Source organism: Cryptomeria japonica, chromosome 2 (genome assembly GCF_030272615.1).
Source record: "Cryptomeria japonica chromosome 2, Sugi_1.0, whole genome shotgun sequence".
Taxonomy (NCBI): domain Eukaryota; kingdom Viridiplantae; phylum Streptophyta; class Pinopsida; order Cupressales; family Cupressaceae; genus Cryptomeria; species Cryptomeria japonica.
The window spans coordinates 633,752,370-633,772,332 of record NC_081406.1 but is presented as its reverse complement, the minus strand read 5'-3'; the positions used below and the strand labels follow the sequence as shown (position 1 = coordinate 633,772,332).

Here is a 19,963-nt window from a genome sequence, read left to right as displayed (position 1 = left end):
GGGGCGCGACACAACCGTCGCGACTCCAACTACCTACCCGTCGGCTAACTAACTGACCGCCGTAACTCATTATTACCAACGACAACATAAACATAATATAACAACATAACATAATGATTATTCCCGTCAACAGAGGCAAGGTCGGATAGAGCCACATCAGCTCAAACCAACCATATTAGATGGTTGACATGGCATGGCAAGGATGCACCTAAGTTGAGGTTACTTGTCGTTCGTCTTCTTTCATAGGTTACCAATTCCTTGGCTAAAAAGAGGATTTGCACCATGTATAGCGTCATCCACTCAATCAAGAGGAACAACCTTACGTCTAGATGATCGAAGAAGTTGATGATTATACATGGTGCTTTGCGTCTACAACATCACCAGACTCCTGAGTATTGTTAGACTTCAGCCTTATGTTGGCATGCTGATTCTGAAAATGCTATACACATCGATGAGGAAGACACACGCGAGGAAATACTTGGGGTTCCATTGCCTAAGGAAGCCCCTTATACTAGCAACAACTCAGACTTGAGCTTTGATTTTGATTTAGACCTACCAGTTGCATCTACTGATTAGGGACAGCCATACATTTTCTTAGTTCTATGTTTATATCAATTTAATAGTTGAAACTTGGAACCTTTGGGCAATGTTGTTATAACTGTTATATACTATGTAGTATGTATGCACATTGACAATGAAAGCATTTATATTTTGTTACTTTGTTTGTCAATTCTCATGTGAAAGCTCAATCCAAGTCTAATGCTATGTATGAAGCTTCTACAATGTCTATGATAAATGCTTTATCAATGTTTTGATATGAATATTTGAAATTTATCTATATTTTTTCACAGTCATCCACTAAAAAATGGCCCAAAAGTGCCCTCGTACCGAAAACACATCCCATCATCCCCTATTGTCCCAGTCCCTGAAACTTGGGGGAGCATTGTAAATTAATATCTAAAGACCTCCGTTATATTTCATGATATCCTCCCATCTTTCTAATCTTTGCATCCTAAAAAAAACCAATTACTAATCTATAAATGCACATAGAAAAGACATTCCTACAAGAAAAGGATAAGCTTTAGAACAAATATTAGAGACCTAATATGCAGCACAAACCTATTGTTCTGAAAACTTTCGAAGCCATAGATGTCCAAGACTCCTATTTGAGTTTTTGAATCAGGATCTTGTCCAATAGATTTATTAATTTTATCCACCAACCTGCAACAAAGAAAAACAGTTGACAACATATAAATTTGGCCTTCTCAGCTTAATATTGCAACATTTACTACAAGAACTTGTAAGTAACAAAACTGCTAACCAATCAAATAAATGAGAGTAAACCGTCTTTGCTAAAGCATCTCGATTGGCTGCAGCCACATGAGGCTCAAGACTTTTTACTATATTTCCATCATGAGTCACAATAACGCGTTTGCATAGTACATCTTGCAATGTTTCAACATCACACCTGAAACCATTGGAAATCAAGATTGTCATTTTTGACAATGAAAACCATGACTAACATCAAATTTCAGCTAATACATTCAAAATATGCTCTGCTAATTAAATTCAACAATAATAGAAAAGGTTAGCGTATTTTACTCAAGTTTTAATAATGCTCTGAATGAGTTAAGGAGGGAAGCAATAAACAAAATGATTTTATAACAAGAACACCCCATATTTGAAGACTCAAAGACCCTGTCTCATCAGTGATGCCACAATAAATATAATTAATCATCTAATTGATACTTTGCAGTACATAGTTTATAAATCACGAATTATTAACGTAACTCACCACTACTCACAGATCAGTTAAGGCCAGCAAGTTCCTCCCAAAATAGCTTGGCACTGAGTTATTGGCAATTACTTGTCCAAAAAATCACAATCCCAATTATGAAAGTTGGCAAAAACACATCCACACTGGAAAATATCATTTTACCAAAAAATCATCATTTTTCAAATCTCTTTTTTTTTAGCACCCCATTTCAAAGCATTCACAATAGCTTGCAAGCATTTTTAAGAACTGTTGAGCAATATTGTTGACTTTATCAGCTCTGATTCAGCCACAATTGACAATTATACAACACATTTCTCGTTCTTTTTTTTCTTTTGTGCCTTCAATCTAAATTTCTATTGCTATGGTTTAGTTATTTACTATTTTGCTTCTAACTTTAAGTTAGCTTTGTGGTAGCTATTAGCATTTTATTAGAAAAAAAAAATTCCATCTTGCTAGGTTTTCATTCTATTCTTTTCAAAAACAAAACAGCATCCACAACTAAGAGAGGTAGTGGCAGGCCTAAGAACTCTAATTGGAAACATTGAATATAAGTCACAGAAGTAGAGGAAGTAATCTACAAAAATTGCAGGATAAATATGAAAGGATGAATAAATTGCCTCAAATATCACCTTCCATGGAACATTTACTCGTGTTGTTACACGTACAAAATTATCTCAGGAGATTGAATGGTAGTTACAAGCTCTCCTTGCAATTTGTAATGTCCCCTTTTGTAAAATACCCTAGTTTGCCCTATATTACAATTCTCAGCCAATCAGGAGGGGTTAGAGAGGGAGTACCTTTATCTCTTTAATAGAAAAATGTTATGTCCCTTCCTTAGGCATCACAGACTTTAGTGGAGGTTGACCTACTATTAGGGTCCCGTAGGTCAACAGGGTGGTTTGGGGACCCAACCGGGGTTTGTGGAGCCCAACTGGGAGCTTTAAGGGCCTTTCAGATTGGAGTTTTGGAGTTGTGTCCATGATTAAAATTGAAATACTTGTTGTGACCATTTCACACATCGCCCCATTAGAATGGGGACCCCCTTTTTTTTTGCTTTTCTTTTGCTTGTTCTTCTCTCTGCTTTTAGGGTTTTGAGTGAGTGAGTGAGTCGTCTGGACTAGGGTTAAGCCTTAGGAGTTTCCTGTTGATTTTTTCAAGCTGCAGTCCAGTCAAATTTTGAAAGATTATTAAGCCTCCTCCCGAGGGTTGCAATTTTGAAATAAGATGAGTCTGTCTAGGTCCAGTCAGGATTTTGAGGGCAAGTTCAAATTTTACCTAAGTGTTAATGATGGAATTGTGCAATTTTGTCCAATTGAATTTTGACCAAATTTTGGAAAGTTTGACAATTGACCCCCTGGCCTTGGAGATAACCTAATTATGCCTTGTGAAGTGACTGAAAGCCTAAATTTTGGATACTTTGGCCTATAGAGGTAAAATCGCTCCTGTCCCTCACCCAGGGACCAGGGCGAAATTGATATTTTATGCATCTTGGTTATTGACTTGTTTAAATTGTTTTATGCAGGGTCGCCAAGGGATGCAGTAGAACGCAAATTGAAGATTTTGAAGATTTTTGAGACTCAAAAATGGCAAGTTTTTAAAGTTTAAGGTCAAATCGCTCCTATCCCTCACCCAGGGACCAGGGCGAAATGGCTTACTTAGGGCATTTTTGGCCTTAGTTGATCAAATTGAAGCATCAAGGACGCAATAAGGGATGAAATCAACATAATGGAGTATCTAGACTTAGTCGTTTGCAATGAAAAGTTGAACATTTGACCTTAAGGACAAAAATCGCTCTTGTCCCTCACTGAAGGACCGGAGCTTGTTTCTCAAAGTTGCACTGTCCTTGCAGGGCCAAGACATTTTTTTGCGAAGGCATTCAGACACAGGCATGGAAATGGAGTTCCTGTGCCAATCATACTAGGAAATTCAGTTGAGGTATGTCCTAATGCTCTAGCCATGGATGATGCAGAAAAGGAGTTGGCCTTATATTCATTTTCATTCTTTGCTTTGAGAGAGAGTTTTTTCCTCAAGGGTATATAGAGGAGACAGTCGAAAGAAAATACAAGCATGAGTTTCAGATAGAGGACTTTGTGATGAATCTCTCAGATGATCTTGAAGTGAAAAGAAAGATGCATTCCAGATTGCCTTTAGACTTCATCAGGAAATGTCGAATTTACAGAGTGGCCGACCAAGCTCAGGACAGTGGCAGACATCTCCAATCATCCTATGACCGAGAAAGCAAAGCAGTGAGAATAGATTGGAATGAACCGGAGATTTTGGATTTAGATGCTTTGATGGCTCCAATTTTGTCTTGTACTCGCAGATGGGTTGATGTGCAACATCAAAAGTTGAGAGAGCAGGGCATATCTATGACTTTTACTTTGGAGGAAAGGCCAGGAGAAGGAGGAGCAAGTGTAAGTGAAGGTAATCCTCATCCCAGAAGCACGAGCAAAGGCAATCTTCGAAGCGCAAGTGAAGGCAATCCCCATCCTAGAGGTTCAAAGAGAAAAGAGAGACCTGAGAAAAGAGAATCCTCCAAGAAGAAGCAAGAGGCCAATCGAGACCGTTCATCCGGCACATCTTCTCGACAAGAGAAGAGGACACTTGAAATGGAGGAATCTATGGAATCAATGGTATAGAACGATAAACATGAAGAAGGACAGGCACCTCAACGTTCATCAAGCCGATCTCTCCAAGTTAATGAGTTACATGAAGACAAGGATGGTGATGAAGTGACATCTCCTCCCAGGGAAGAAGAAACATTGCCTAAGGAGATACAAGTTAGAGAAACAAGATCTGCCATTCCAGATTGGTTAAAGGAGAGACTAACAAGGGTGATTGTGATTGAGGACGAGGATAATGTGATTGATTTAGAAAGCCTTGTTGGAAATTCTCAGGAAGTGACAGAAAAGAGGAAGGCCACTAAGATGTCCAAGATGATCAGAGATGAGACAGGATCCAGGAAATTACAGATAGCTACACCAGCAGTGGACAAGTATGAAAGTGAAATCCTTGCAGAGGAGTATGATGTAGAAACATTTGAGCTTGGTCCACTCACAGCTGAGCAGACACTGGATGAGGCCACTGATTCATTTGAGGCACTTAAGGACAAGCTTAAGGAAGAAATGGAAAAGAATAGAAAGCTTGAGAGAGAGAGAGGTGCTTGGAGAGGCTACTTTAGCCATCTCAATCAGCCTTTGAGGCGTCAGGCTCCAGCAGTATCTCCTGTACAGGCACTTCCCCTTGAATCAGTTGGTGAGGCAGAGAGAGTCAGGAGTTTGGTCCAGCTTATGAGCTCTTGGATTGACAAATCCCATACAGTTGCTATTGAATTTGCAACAAGGATGATGCAGACCATTCACCGAGCTATCCAGGTTCTTGAGATCATCCACAACCTAATGATAACAGTAGCCGCCTTTGCTCATACTAAAGATGTTATCATTCCTGTCCTGCAAGTAATCATACAAACATCTAGGAAGATCCTAGCGCAAGAAAAGATAATGGATGGAGGACCTCATAGTTTACTCCAATGGTCAACTTTACTCCAGATGAAGGAAGTTCTTTTTGAGGACATCAGTAACAAATGCAATCAAGTTGAAGAGATTATCCATCTGATCCAGGACAAGGTGTTTTAAGTATTATGTATTATTCTCGGCAGGAGGATCGAAGTTGAGACAGATGTGGATCTTCAAGAATTAGAAGAAAGGGTCAAGGTCATCTTTTGCAAAGATGAGAATGTTATTACAGATGAGCAACGGGATCAAATGTTTGGCACCATGCTCCTGATTGAGAAGAACAAAGAACTTGAGCCTGGATGGGATGCAGCTCTTCTCAAGGCTTTCGATCAGGTCATCCACTTGGAGGAACGAATGAGGAATCTTCCCGAGATTCCAATTGCTGAGATCGAAGGAATCGTGTCTAGATTCATTGCATATGCTAAAAAGGAGCATTGGAAGGGAAATAAGATTCTAGAAGAAAGGTTGTTATAGATGATGTGGCACCTTAATTGTCATTGGTCTATGTCTCCTAGATTTTTGTGCCAAATTAAATATTTGGCTATGCATTTAATATTGTTCAATAAAAAGGGGGCTATTTGTAATAAACCCTAATTAGGGTTTAGGTGTCATAATCTTGGCCATTGATCTTCTTTTGATCTGGACCGTTCATTGTAATTGAGGATGCTATATATACCCTCACTCCTTTTCATTTTGATATATAGGAAAAATTAGAAATAGAGAGATTAGAAGATTTGCAGTTAGAGTTTAGAGCTTTTGGAGAAGCAAGTTATTTTGTAGCAAGATTGAGCTTTGAAGAAGGAATTTCAAGCAATTGTTGTTTATGATGGCTTTGAGATCAATAAAATATTGAAGTTATGGTGTTTTATTGCAATTCTTGTGGCTATCTTCATGGTTGTTTACTTTCTTGAATCATTCTCAGTCAAAGTAGTATTTAAATTTGAAGGACCAAGTGTTGGGCTAGATCTTTGGTTAGATTCATACTCCAAACCACTAGCTTCTTACTGATTGTAAGGACGCCTTGTGTGGTCGACTGGAAATATTTGGATTGCATAAACCTTCATTCATTATTGAGTCATTGATATGTACCTTCATGGTAGTGCCTATGATTCTTGATGATTTGAAAAATCATTATTCACCTTAGAAGATCGCATCAGTTTCAGTAAAGTTGTAATTCCTTGGCGATACTGAAGTTGGTAGAATCTTGCCAAGTTTAGCCTACATTGGGTCATTCTTAGGATTAGATTAGAGTTTATCTCTTGCAAACCTTACCCTTTTGATCTTTTTTGGAATTCATTAGTATTAGAAAATCTTGTTCCTGCAATTCGGATACGTAAGGCCCCTTGATGAAACAGCAATCACAACGACCACTGGTGCTTATCCACACGTAGAGACCCTACATAAAAGAACATTGGAGTCACCCTGATTGATCCTTTCTCGCGATATCTTCAGCAATCAGAGGCTTTATTCAAGAGAGGATAAGGTACCCTTGGGTATTTTATTCTGTGTATGATTGTGTACAAAATACACGTCAACACCACTGCAAAGATAAAAACCATTAGAATAATTTTTGCTTTGGCTGCTCAATTTGGTTGGAAATTGTATCAAATTGTCATGTCCCCTCCTTGATCGTTATATATCCTAAATGAAGCAATTATTATTATTAACAACGAATGATTATTTGAAATTTATTTATTAAATATTATTATTTAATTAATATATATTAATATTATAAACATAATTTATATATTAAACCTAATCTACATATTCTCAATTGTAAACACAACTTATATATTGAAATAAGATGACAATACAACAATCAAGGAAGAACTTATTTTATTTCATACCCAATTTGGATCGCTGATCATATCATTGTCCTTGGTGGTATGCACGGGATGTGCTTAATATGCATACTTAATATATGAAAGCCCGATAGTATGAACACGGCCTGCAGTTTGTATGATGGTAATTAGATAATTTAAGTGGCAGACCAGATCTGACATGTGTAAGATCTGCCTGTGTGATGTCCCCAAAGTGAACCTCATCAAATATTGTTAATATTAAAGAAGTTCCTTGTATTATCGTTATAAATGATACGAAGGACAAATGATTAAATTTAAGTATAGTGTTGGAAATAGCATCAGATGTTATAAGTTAAGCCACGATGATAGTGTAGAGCCTATTATTCTCTAAATGGAAAGCAATAATGATAGTTTATTTTAATACAACAATTAATAGTGTCGTAGCTAGGAAGAACCATCTATATACGACTTGCTCACTAGCACCATCGCTGATCAAAAGACCGGATCTGACTCAATGGATAATCAAGCAACAGTTTATTCATCCCGGTTCAGATACAAACAAACCAGTTAATGTTCCATGGGCGTCGTGGAGAATTAATAAGGACGACATAAATGATTTTTGATGTCGTCTAAGGAGTTTCATATTCCTTAAAGATCGGATCCTTCTCTAATGAAATTCACAAGGAAAGTTTCTTCTAAAACGTTACTACGGTATAGACACAGACTTAAGCATCTAACAATTGATTGGTTATGTTCTTCGATGTTAACAGCAAAAATTAATTATTGTTAATAATTTGTCAAGCCCAACATTAGTCAGTGACCCCGTATTATTAATTAATATCGCCTTGGGTGAAGGCAAGCAGTCTAATATCAATATGGTTCGTTGAATATATTAGATGGGTTATTGTGAAGTAATATGAATTGTTTATTTGGAAGGTCGTCACCCTTCAAGGAGGCGTATCTCTCGATCCAATAGAAGTAAATATAAATGGGCACGAGGAAGAGGAAGAAAGGGGGACGGGAGGATAGCAAGCGGACTACGATCTAGGAGCTTCAACAGCAAACTGCAAACTGCAACACGTAAGTGATGTCTGCGGTTCACAAAGAATATATATGTGTGTGGACGTGTCTGTAATGTCCCTACTAGTTAGAGATCACTGTCCTGCAAAACAGATTGTTAGAATACAACAAATATATATATAACTAGTCTAACTTGCAATTAAACTTCAATTACTTAATTAACACTAATCTCAATTCTTATTTAATAAAAAGGATACGAGTGCAGTATTGGGACATGTCCTTAGGCGGCTGTGAAGCTCGCCTTCTTGGAACCCATCTTGGTTCCAAGCCATGCCATACCAGGAAATCGAAGGTTAATTCGATTCCTCTCTTGGATGTAATTTCTTACACCTAAGTCATACCAAGAAATCGAAGGTTAATTCAATTCCTGTCTTGGATGTAATTTCTTACACCCAAGCCATACTAGGAGATCGAAGGTTAATTCGATTCCTGTTTTGGATGTAACTTCTTACACCCAAGCCATACCAAGGAAGAACATCATATATGATCAATTCCTTGCCTTGGATGATACATCTCATCAGCCAAGTCTACCACAGAGAACCGGCCAAATCCGTCTCTTCTTGGATGAACTTTGTCAACCAAGCCATAACATATATGCATATAGATATTCAGTATATACTGCCTACCAAGGATTATCATAACCCCTGCATTAGACTAAGGGAACTTCTTCCCAATAGCCTCCATCATATAGCCACATCATTCATATTACATTCTACAATTCATTATCATTTTCATTCCATAATCTACATTTACATATTCCTATATTAACATGTATTCGGTAACATATATTTAGAAAATATTCATTAACATGTTCTCAGGAAAATTCATTAACATATAAAAAATATTCATTAAGATATATTCAGAACTATTCATTACCATATATTCACTAATATTCATTAACATATTTTCACATATATTCACAAATATTTAATAACATATATCTAGAACTATTCATTAACATGTATTAAAATATTCATTACTATATGTGTGTGTGTGTGGCACACACGTCCACACACATATATATCCTCTGTGAACCGCAAACATCACTTACCTGTCGCAGTCTGTTGTTGAAGCTCCTAGACTGTAGTCTGCTTGTTATCCTCTCGTCCCCCTTTCTTCCTCTTCCCCGTGCCTATTTATATTTACTTCTATCTGATCGAGAGATATGTCTCCTTGAAGGGTGACGACCTTCCAAATAAACAATTCATATTACTTCACAATAACCCGTCTAATATATTCAACGAACCATATTGATATATGGAACTCACAAGTGTTCTATTGATTCATAATAAGCCAGTACATACAATGATAGCAATATGTTCGACTACAATAGCATGTCCAAAGACTGGAAACAGATACAATATAAAGGAGTCGGTCAGTTACCTGGTGCCAACTGCCGACAACCGACCGGTTAACTGTCGATGCTAACACAATTTACCTTAATGCTTAATTACCCGACAACATCATCCCCCCGAAAAAGAAATGTCGTCTCCGGACTACAGACAACCAAAATGGGAATGATGTACAAGCAAAACTGAAACCCAAAACAACAAATCACTGGGGAGGGCAAGAGGGCGTCCCTGAAGAAGAAGGAGCCGCTGATGTTGAAGCCAACTGCACCCACAACCACATCACCTGATCAGTTCAATAAGCAAGGTCCTACTTGGCCAACAACTGGTGCTCCCGTGACTGCTTCACCCTGAATACAGCCTCCATGAGCACCTTGTGCTTCGCCTCCAACTTTACCACAAGGCTGGTAACGCGGGTCTTTGTTGTGGTCCTCATCTCTGACTCAGTCGCCAGTGCTACTGTCACAGAACTCAATTCTTTCTTCACCGTGTCCAAAACCTCCTCCGCACGGCCGGCTCGGGCCTGCTGCTCGGCCAACTCCATCTTTAACGACGGGATGCGAGCGGCCAGCTCCGCAGCTCTATCTGCCTAGATCTGAGCCTCCCCAAGTCGGTAATAGCCATCGCGCATAGCCTGCAAAATCTCTCTCACCAAAGTCTGCACTCGACTCTCTCCGGCCACCTCCTGACACTGCCACTCTGCGCTCATCTCAGGTAGGTCTATGGTCGGCCATCCCCGTCCCTCAAAGAACCTTTGGAATGCCTCTCCTACCCCCGTAGTAGAAAACTCACATAGGCTCTCCAAGGCTGGTTGAACAATGGATTTCTCAACTATAGAGGCTACCAACCGCTGGACTGCCCCCTCCATCTCAACAAAAAATTGGGCTACGGAAGTAGGCTAGGTCCTCCCTACACCTCCGTCTTGAAGGCCCATCTGTGAAGGTATCTCCTCCATGCCTCTAGTGGGCGAAACCAGCTCTGCAGGTTGCTCCACCAACTCAACTACCTCTACCTGCGTAGGATGCTCCCCCAGATCAACTACCTCAGCCTGTGTCGGATGGCGAGGTGTAGCAAGTGGTGGCCCTACCGGAACTATGGGTGGGGCGGCATACCGGTCCAACCATGTGTCTATGTCCTCCACTGCTTCCCCACTGTCCTTTGCCTGCCCCATGCCTTACGTCCCTATTTCCTGTTCCGTGACAGGTGAGCGCACTGGAATACAAGGAGTGGTGGTCATTGCAGGTGTCTGCATTATAGGACAAGGATGCATCTACCTGAATGCTGGAATGGCCACCCCAGGAAGGACTCCCGTCGTCACCCCAGACAAGGAAAGTGGTGTCAATTTCCCGTCCACGTGCAGGAATGCTAGTGTGAATAACAACTGCCCTGCCCGAACCCCCTCTCCTGGAGGTCGTTCCACACCCCCTGCTGGTAGCCCACAGGTTCCACGTGGTACCTGGCCAAAAGACACTGCACAGCCACCCTCTTCCGTACCAGGGGTCCCTGTCGCCACCTCTACTTCAGCCAACTCCGAGAGTCAGAAAGTAGTGTCCCCTCCGGAACACCTCGATGTCTCCTCAGACTCCACACTCTCGTCTGCACTACTCTCTGCCTGTCCTGAATCGGTGTCACTGGCCGACACCACCACCGGGACCTGCCTTCTTGTCTTCCTGCTGGTCTGACCCTCTCCACCAGCCGTGAGTGCCTCCAACTCTGTCCAATAGAAAATAACTGGTTGTAGGGAATCAATGCAATCTTGTGGTCGCCACCCTCTCAGAATGGTCGGTACCTGTACTCGTACGGAGTCCAAAAACAACCCAATGGCATGGTACAGCATGTAAAAAACTTTGTTCTTCAGCATCAAGAAATTGTGGGATCTATTTGATAACAAACTTGCCCAATCATATACCGTACCTTTCTTCAGGCCCTGCATCAGTGCAATCATAGGTATTTCTACATCCGACGCCCTACTTGCGCCAGTTAATCGACTCTGCATCAAATCAAGCAAGCACTGTCAGATGTCAGGTTTCAAAAATGTTTTCTTTAACCCTCTGCCCTGTGGTGTGAGAATCCTTGCTCAGTCGGCTGTCATCAAGTCATCCCGACACATTTCTTTTAACAGTTGCGTTTTCCGTTCTTGGGACATCTTTGTTGTATTTTTGTCAATCTTTCTCCCTTTATCCGAGATGCCAAAAACCCTCTCGAAATCATCTGGATTGAAAGAAACTATGATATCAGTATGTTGAAACTTAAATGACGACGTACGCAACTCTGGATCATAGGTTTTGATCATAGTGCACAAGCATGGTTCAAATTCCTTAATAGAAAAGATGGGCATTTGTACTGCGTCATGGACGCGTGCTTTGGCAAGGGCTACTTTGACCTCAATTTCGGCTGGTGTTAGGGTCGTTTCCCATCATTGTCTGCACGTACTGCCAATTAGTCCCTCAAACATCGCAGTGTCTGGCGTGACTTTGTGCGTGCGTGCAACCTGCACCTCGACCTTCCCCCGGCTCACATCCTGCTGATCAGCCATTGAATCCTTTCCGTGTTGTTCTCTCTAGGATCCCTGTAGCCTCCTTCGCCAATCTAATTTCTTCAACCTGCTAGTTGCCTGCTCCATCGCCTGAATTTTGTTTCTTGCCTTGGGTTCAAATGCGAACCGTTCCCAGTGTCCTAACTGTCTTTTTCGCCAATTCCAGTATGGTTGTACGGCTGCCTTAGTGTGTACGGCGTGGCAAATTTTGAATTCTTTCCTTGATGAGATGGTGTACGGAATATGCACCTGTAATCAAAACATCTACAATTCAAAACCGTACGGACCTTTCTCTTTCCCTGCAGATGGACCAATTTGCCCTCGTACGATCGTTTTGCCTACACCAATGACTGTACGGAATTGCACGGCTTTGCCGCTTTCCTGGAGTTTGCATCCATAGGAAACTATATGGAATTGTTTCGTACTAAAAATGCCTGAGTTCGTGACCATACGGAATTGTGCAGCTTGTTGGCACTTTTGTCCGTACTGGATTGTACGGAATTGCTACGTAGTAAAATGTCGTACTAATATGTCTTCCCCGTACTAGCAAGTAAAATTCCGTATGGAACTGTACAGAATTGTTACATACTAAAATGTCTTTGTCCGTACTAATATGTCCTCCCGTACTAACAAGTAAAATTTCGTACCTGGCAATGCTTTCCGTCAATCTGGCAATGATTTCCGTCGATCTAGCAATGATTTCCGTACGGGAATTAAGACTGTTATTTCACCCTTTCCAATGTGTGCCGCACTTTATTTTCCTTTATGTCTCTACTGACTAGGTCCCATTTTCATATTCGCCAAAATTAGAAACATTGCTTGTAAAAGAAATATCAAAAATGGTGTTTGTTTGTTTTTTTTTTCAACTTATAATTTTTATCAAAAAAATTTCCAAAAATTTTTCAATTTTCACGATCTGGGCGTTCCCGTCGTTCCCGGTACACCTTTAATTTCGAGTGGTTGACTGCCTCGGGTATTTCCTTGTCGTCAAGCGTCCACAGTTTAATGGCTTCGTTCGCGCCGACTTCGCGAACCTTAAATGGACCCAGCCACTTTTCCTTGAACTTGCCAGGCTTTATTTCATTGCATCCGTTAAACTTCAGCACAAGTTGTCCGAGAGTAAACTGCATTCTTTGCAGGTGTTTGTCGTGCCACGTTTTCCATCTCTGCTGTGCCATCTCTGTCACCCACTGAGCCATCATTCGTCGCTCATCCAATTTGTTCAAGGCGTACAACCGCTCTCACAGACTCTCCATGTCGCCTAGTCTGTTGTCAATGGTGATCCGAAGACTCAGCACCATGAATTCCACTGGCACCACCGCTTCCTACCCGAACATTAACTAGAAGGGGTTCTGTCCTGTGGTGAACTTATACGTCGTCCAGTACGCCCACAGTACTGACGGTAAGCGTTCTTCCCAATCTTCCTTCTCCACTCCGCAAGACTTGTAAATAATAGAGACAATTATTTTGTTTGTCGCCTCGGCTTGCACATTCGCCCGAGGATAGTAGGGGCTTGATAAGGAGTGGAATATCTTGAACTCCGTTGTGAGCAACCGGATTATATGATTGACAAAATGTCCTCCCCGATCACTCGTCAATTGGATTGGAATCCCGTAACGTGTAATGATTTGCTCGTAGATAAACCTTGTCATACTAATGGCCGAATTGTCTGGCAGAGCCCGTGCCTCAACCCACTTGGTCAAATATTTTGTGGCCACCACGATGTATTTGCACCATCGGGCTCGACTTGCCTTCAAAGGTCCGATGAAATCCAGCCCCCATCGTTCAAACAGTTCCTGGGCATTGGACGAGTTGAGGGGCATAAAATCCCTCTTCAGCGGCCTCCTCGCCCGTTGGCACATGTCACAACTCGTCACCCACTCCCAGGCATCATTGTGCAAAGTCGGCCACCATAGCCCTACCAACAGAACTTATATGGCCATGGTGTCGAGCCCCATGTGCCCTCCTGTTGGGCCTTCATGTGCTTCCCGTAAAACGCCTTGAATTTCTTCCTCAATGACATATCATCGTAGGACCTGGTCAAGTCCCATTTTATACAAAAGGCCATTAATGAGTTGAAATGTCTTACTCCTTAGTACGAGCTTCCTTCGCTCCCCTGGTGGCATCTCTCTAGAGAATTGTGATGTTGCCAGATATTCCCCGATGCTTGTGTACCAGGCAAGAAGAACGGCAATGCGGAATAAGTGGGCATCCGGGAAGTCTTCATTTACTCCTTCCGTCGGTTCCCCTGACTTGATTCTAGATAGTTGGTCGGCTATCACATGGCTTTTCCCAAGTCGTACAATAATGTTGAATGTAAACTCCTGCAGCAGCAACAGCCATCAGCTAATTCGCCCCTGAATGATTGGCTTATTCACCAGGTACATTAACGCCTGGTGGTCCACATAGAATGTGAACAGCGTGGCCAGTAAGTAATGTCTAAACTTCTGGATGGAGTACACCATCCCCAAGGCTTCCCTCTCTGTCGTACTATAGTTTTTTTCGCCTTTGACAGGAGTCTGCTCGCGAAGTATACCAGGTGATCTAGCCCGTGATCGCCAACCTGCGCCAGCGTGGCCCCTATGGCAAAATTTGATGCGTCGACGTGTACATGGAACTCTTTGTCCCAATTCGGATATGTCAGGATTGGCGCACCTACCAACCGTGACTTCAGATCTTGGAAGGCTTCTTCCTGAGCCGTCCCCCATGCGTACCGTTCACCTCTCCTCGTCAACTTGTCCAGAGGGCAGGATACTTGAGAAAAAATTTTGATAAACCGCCTGTAATACCCTGTTTCCTAGGAAGGATTTGACTCCCGTCACATCTGTCGGTGCCTCCATTTCCACTATCACCCGAACCTTCTCCGAGTTAGTCTTGAGTCCAGCCTTACACACTATGTGTCCTAACAGCTTCCCTTGAGGCACCATGAATCTGCATTTTTGGGGATTGAGTGCTAGGCGGGCTCGCCTACATCTCTCCATGCATTCGCCAAGTGCGGCCAGATGTGCATCCTGGTTACTGTAGATGGACCAATCGTCAACAAACGCCTTGAAGTTCCCTACTGACATCTTGTCAAATATGTGAAGGATTATCCACTGGAATGTCGCTGGCACGTTGCATAACTCGAACGGCATTCGGTTGTACGCGTACACGCCATCTTCCACTATGAAGGTCGTTTTTAATTTGTCCTCTTCGGCAATGGATATCTGGTTATACCCAAAAAATCCATCAATAAATGAATAAATTTCATGACCGGCCACTTCCCCCAAGATGCTATCCGTAAATGGTGTTGGAATCGGGTCCTTTATGGTGACCGCGTTAAGGCATCTGAAATCCACGCAGATTCGGATATGGTTTGACTCCTTTTTAAGGGATATCACTATGGGCGACACCCACTCGCTGGTCTGCACTTTAAAAATAATCCCGACTTCGAGCATACGTTCAATTTCATCATTCACTCTCGCAGCATAGTTTTTATTCATTCTGTACGGCCACATCAGCACAAGTACGGCCCCAGGTACGAGTGGAATTTGGTGTACGCACAGTTCTGGCAGCACCTCTTTGAGGTCCTTGTACGTCCAGGCGAATACATCCTTGTATTCCATGACTATTTTAAACACAGCGGCTTTCAGGACTATTTTAAACACGGCGGCTTTCAGGACTGGATTCTTATTCCGGGTTACCCGACTTTGTGGAGTTACTTGCACCGTACGTAGGAGTGTCGTACGTAATTGCGGCATCGTTTCTAGGAGGTCCTTCATCTTCACAGGTACTTCAATCTGCAGCATTTGATTCAGGATATCTTCGTCAGCCTCAGAGAGAGAAGTACTTGTCGCTTCCTGAGTGTTCTCTTGTGCCAACATTTCCTTCGCCTCCAGCGCGCTGCTTCTCCGTGCAAGGGTCCGAGTATGTGGCCTTCTTTGCCTGTGACCGTGTGAGTGCCAATACCCATTCCTCCATCCTGTCAATGTTGAGCAGGTTCACTCCAAACTTTGGGCAATTTCCATCATCGTGGTCTCCAGGCCCACACCATTTGCATAGTTTTGTGGAGTTTCTTGTGAGGTGCATTCCCTGGCAAAGTGGCCCCATTGATTGCAGGCTCGGCACTAGATCATTGGCCGTCCCTTCGCATCATATTGGATCCCGCCCTTATTATTATTGTTATTATTGGTCTTCCCCCCTCGCCGATTGTTCCGGTATCTGCCGGATGATGCATTATTGTTGGCGGTTTGCGAAGTTCCGGCGGCCGGCTGCTCTTGCGTGAAGAGAACTTGTTGGCTCCTAGTTTTCATATTGTAGGGACATTCCTTTGTCAAATGTCCGGCAATCTGACAAATGTCGTAGAAAGCCTTCTTGGGGCAGGACCCCTTGGTGTGTTTGTCACTCCTACAATCCGTACACCACACGTCATTTTCTTCAATCTTACTTGTACTCCCCTTCATGGCTTTGAATTCTTTCAGCATTCGTTCTATATCCTTTTGGAGTGTGTGCACCTTTTACTCGATTCGCCAGCGTTGCTGCTTTCCCCGTCAAAGTCTTCATCATCGTCGGATGAGTATTTTTTACTTTTCTTCTTTGACATTTTGTGTTCGCTCTCGAGGTCCATCGCTCTATTATAGGCATCGTAATATGACGTCGGGGGTACAATTTTCATGTTCTTCCGTAGGGAGGATTTCAACCCTTCAATGAACCATCGTTTCTTCAACCCATCTGCGAGTTGGCTTTCCATTTTACCCAACAATTCTTTCAGCCTCCGGCTATATACCCATACTATCTCTTTGGGACCTTGTTTGGTATTATATATCTAGGCTACGATTTCATTGTCATCACGGAGCAACAGAAACTCCTCCTTGAATTCCTTCTGTAGATTGGCCCATGTGGCCACTTTTTGCTTGTCAACATCAGAGTACCAATCTATGGCAACTTCACGTAACGTGGCTGGGAACTGCTGTACCCACTCATCCTGGTCCGTCACTCCGTTGGCAGACCAAATAGCTTCACATGTACAGCAATGCCATACGGGGTCTTCCTTGCCGTCCCCTATGAACTTTGGCAATTTTTGTTTACTTGCCATCCCACCGCTGCGTCTCGCTCCTCTGATGCCTTGTGTGCTTGTACCTGGTGATTCGCCACCTCCGCCTCCTGCACTTGACCCTCCACTCGTGGGTCCTCCGGAGAAGGTTGCTAACCCCGAACCGAACAAATTGCCTCTCGCACGGTACCCTTGTGTTCCCTCGGCACCTTCGACCGTACCATCACCTTCGGTCGTCTCCCTCCGGTTGGTTGTCTCCCTCTGGTTGCCCTCTGAAATGGACAAGTTCTTTAGTAGGTAACTGGTAGCGTCGATCAGGTTTAGATTTCGCCTTGTTTGTTCCACCAACTCTTCGCGACTTCTTATCCTATGGTGGTATTCTGGCGAACTGTAGAGTTCTCTTTCGGCACCCTCTGTGACTTCTTCTAGGTTCCCTTCGGGCAACCCTACAACAGTGTAGAGAGTGTAATTCTCTCCGTCTATCTCTGCCTCCGCAACCTCCGTGACACCTCCTGGGTTCCCTTCAAGCAACCCCTCGGTCGGTCGTCCTTCGGCAAGCTGCCTTAGCCTATGCCTTTGTTCTATCTGTTGTCTGAGATTCAACGCTCTTTGTGCCACTTCCTATTCGTCACTTTGTATCTTTTTATTTTTGTCTTTATTTAGTATATTGGGCATAAATCACTTCCGTACACAGCAAGCACACACCATGTACACAAACAAAAAAACTTGTATTACTTCATCCCTCGTACATAATGTATGTCACTCACATACTCATTACAATGGGGGTGTTCTTATTTATTCTCTTTGGCCGTCAGAGTTCATGTATTGCGCTCATCTTCTTGGCTCTCCCTAAATTCCCATAGAATTTGTTGTCATCGGTTCTCTCAGTAGATGTCTTCCCTTCGGTTCTGGAGAGCCAAAAATCCTTGTGCCAAAAGGTTAGGCAGTTCGCTCATCAACCGATTTGCAGCTTACACCGAGCGAACTTGACACAGCATCTTCTGGGACATATTCAGCAGTGGCTTCCCTTCGTACGTGTGTTTCAATTGCCGCCTGTAGGATGCAGGATAAATCCTTCGTGAGTGTCTTTTCCCCCTCGAACAATTCTTCGGGTTCTCTGTCAGGGTCACTCATTCCTTCTGGTAATGGTTGTCCCATTATCCGTGTGCCATGTAGTACGTCCTTTTCCCGTTGCTCCCAGGTTTTTACTTAAGCAACGGCACCAAATGTTTTCCCCGTAGGGTGTCAGGTTAAGACATTGCATAAATGACAGAAGTACACAGAATATATGGAACTCACAAGTGTTCTATTGATTCATAACAAGCCAGTACATACAATGATAGCAATATGTTCGACTACAATAGCATGTCCAAAGACTGGAAACAGATACAATATAAAGGAGTTGGTCAGTTACCCGGTGCCAACTGTCGACAACCTACGGGTTAACTGCCGATGCTAACACAGTTTACCTTAATGCTTAATTAACCGACAACAATAATGTTATGACTTTACAAGATGAGTGAAATTTACTTACCCCAGAAGTAAAGGAACATTTAAACTTTGACCGATTTATGAGTCAAAGGAGGTTGCACAACAGGTCAAGGCAAGATAGAAGATTACAGAGTCAAAACAAGGACCTTGAATATGCTACCAGTAAGCTCACCTTACCAATGTTTGATGGCGGCGAAAAGGTCACTGCATGGTCGTGGATCCATAAGTTGTATACTTTCTTAACTCTTCGGCCTATGACAGAGGGGAATGCAATCAGGTATGCAACATTGCACTTGGATGGGGTGGCTCATGACTAGTGGCATAATGGGATGGTCACCTTGAAGCATAACTTCATTACCTCATATTAAGAATTCGCTGATAGGTTGATTGAATGCTTTGATAAGAAGGATTCTAAAACATATTTCAGGAACTTGGCATAGTTCAAGCAGGTTGGGAGTCTGGAGAGTTAAATTGGTGAGTTTCGAAAGCTATCAGTTATGGTTCCCAACATATCTGAAAGAAGGTTGGTTATGTTGTTTACAGAGGGCTTATCTGAACCATTGAGAGGATGGATCAAATCTTTTGATCCCCCTTCACTTCAGGAAGCTATGAGGAAGGCCAGAAGCATGGAGTCTGCAGCTCCAAAAAGCAAGCCTACTCATAAGGATACTACTTCTTCCAACAATGAGAGTCCTCACCAATTTGTTGATAAGAAAAAGAAATCAACAACCATGGTGGATGAGGAGTCACGAGAGGAGTTAAGGAAAGAGAAACTATGTTTCTGGTGCAAGGAGCCTTACAGCAGAGAGCACGACTATCCTCTGAGGCCTAAGGGCAAAGTCAATCGTGTAATGTGGGTGTACTATGAGGATTCCGATTCTGAAATTTCAGATCAACAAGCTGCTTCAGGGGATGATCAAGGTGGAAAAGCCTCTGCGGAGTTTGGGCCTGATGGGAATCTATCTCCTATGGCATTATTTGCTAATGCTCAGGATGAGATTTCATTCCGATTCAGGGGAACAGTCAATGGACAGCGTTGCATTGCTATGCTTGACAATGGAGCAATGCATAATTTTATTGATGAGGGATTTGTGACCAGATGTAGACTTCAGTCAAAGGACTTCAATGGGTTTAGAATCTGAGTTGCAGATGGATATACTATTGGCAAGAGACACTGTACTGGTTGAGATTAATGCATGAGGAATGTTTTGGGGTTGTCATTGATGGCAACTCGTATCAAAAATCATATCCGATATATGCTGAATTAGTCTACCGAAAGTTTGATATCCATTTTGCTTAAGTCGGGAAGATGGAATTCAGTATGCACTAGAGTATGAGTACATTGAGCAAAAATCAATTTTCGTTGTATAGTTTTGGTTGC

General features: G+C 42.5%; 1 protein-coding gene across 5 annotated transcripts in view; it reads right to left on the bottom strand.

Annotated features, from left to right (window-relative positions):
* The window catches only part of LOC131046890 (protein OPAQUE1), a 274,106-nt gene that overhangs the window by 196,920 nt on the left and 57,223 nt on the right, over nt 1-19,963 (bottom strand). For all 5 annotated transcript variants that reach the window (XM_057980707.2, XM_059216792.1, XM_057980706.2 and 2 more), the window contains 2 exons: nt 1,322-1,468; nt 1,120-1,221 (listed from right to left, as the gene is read on the bottom strand). In XM_057980707.2, coding sequence (XP_057836690.1) covers nt 1,120-1,221; nt 1,322-1,468 — 249 coding nt within the window. The remainder of the gene's footprint in view (nt 1-1,119; nt 1,222-1,321; nt 1,469-19,963) is intronic.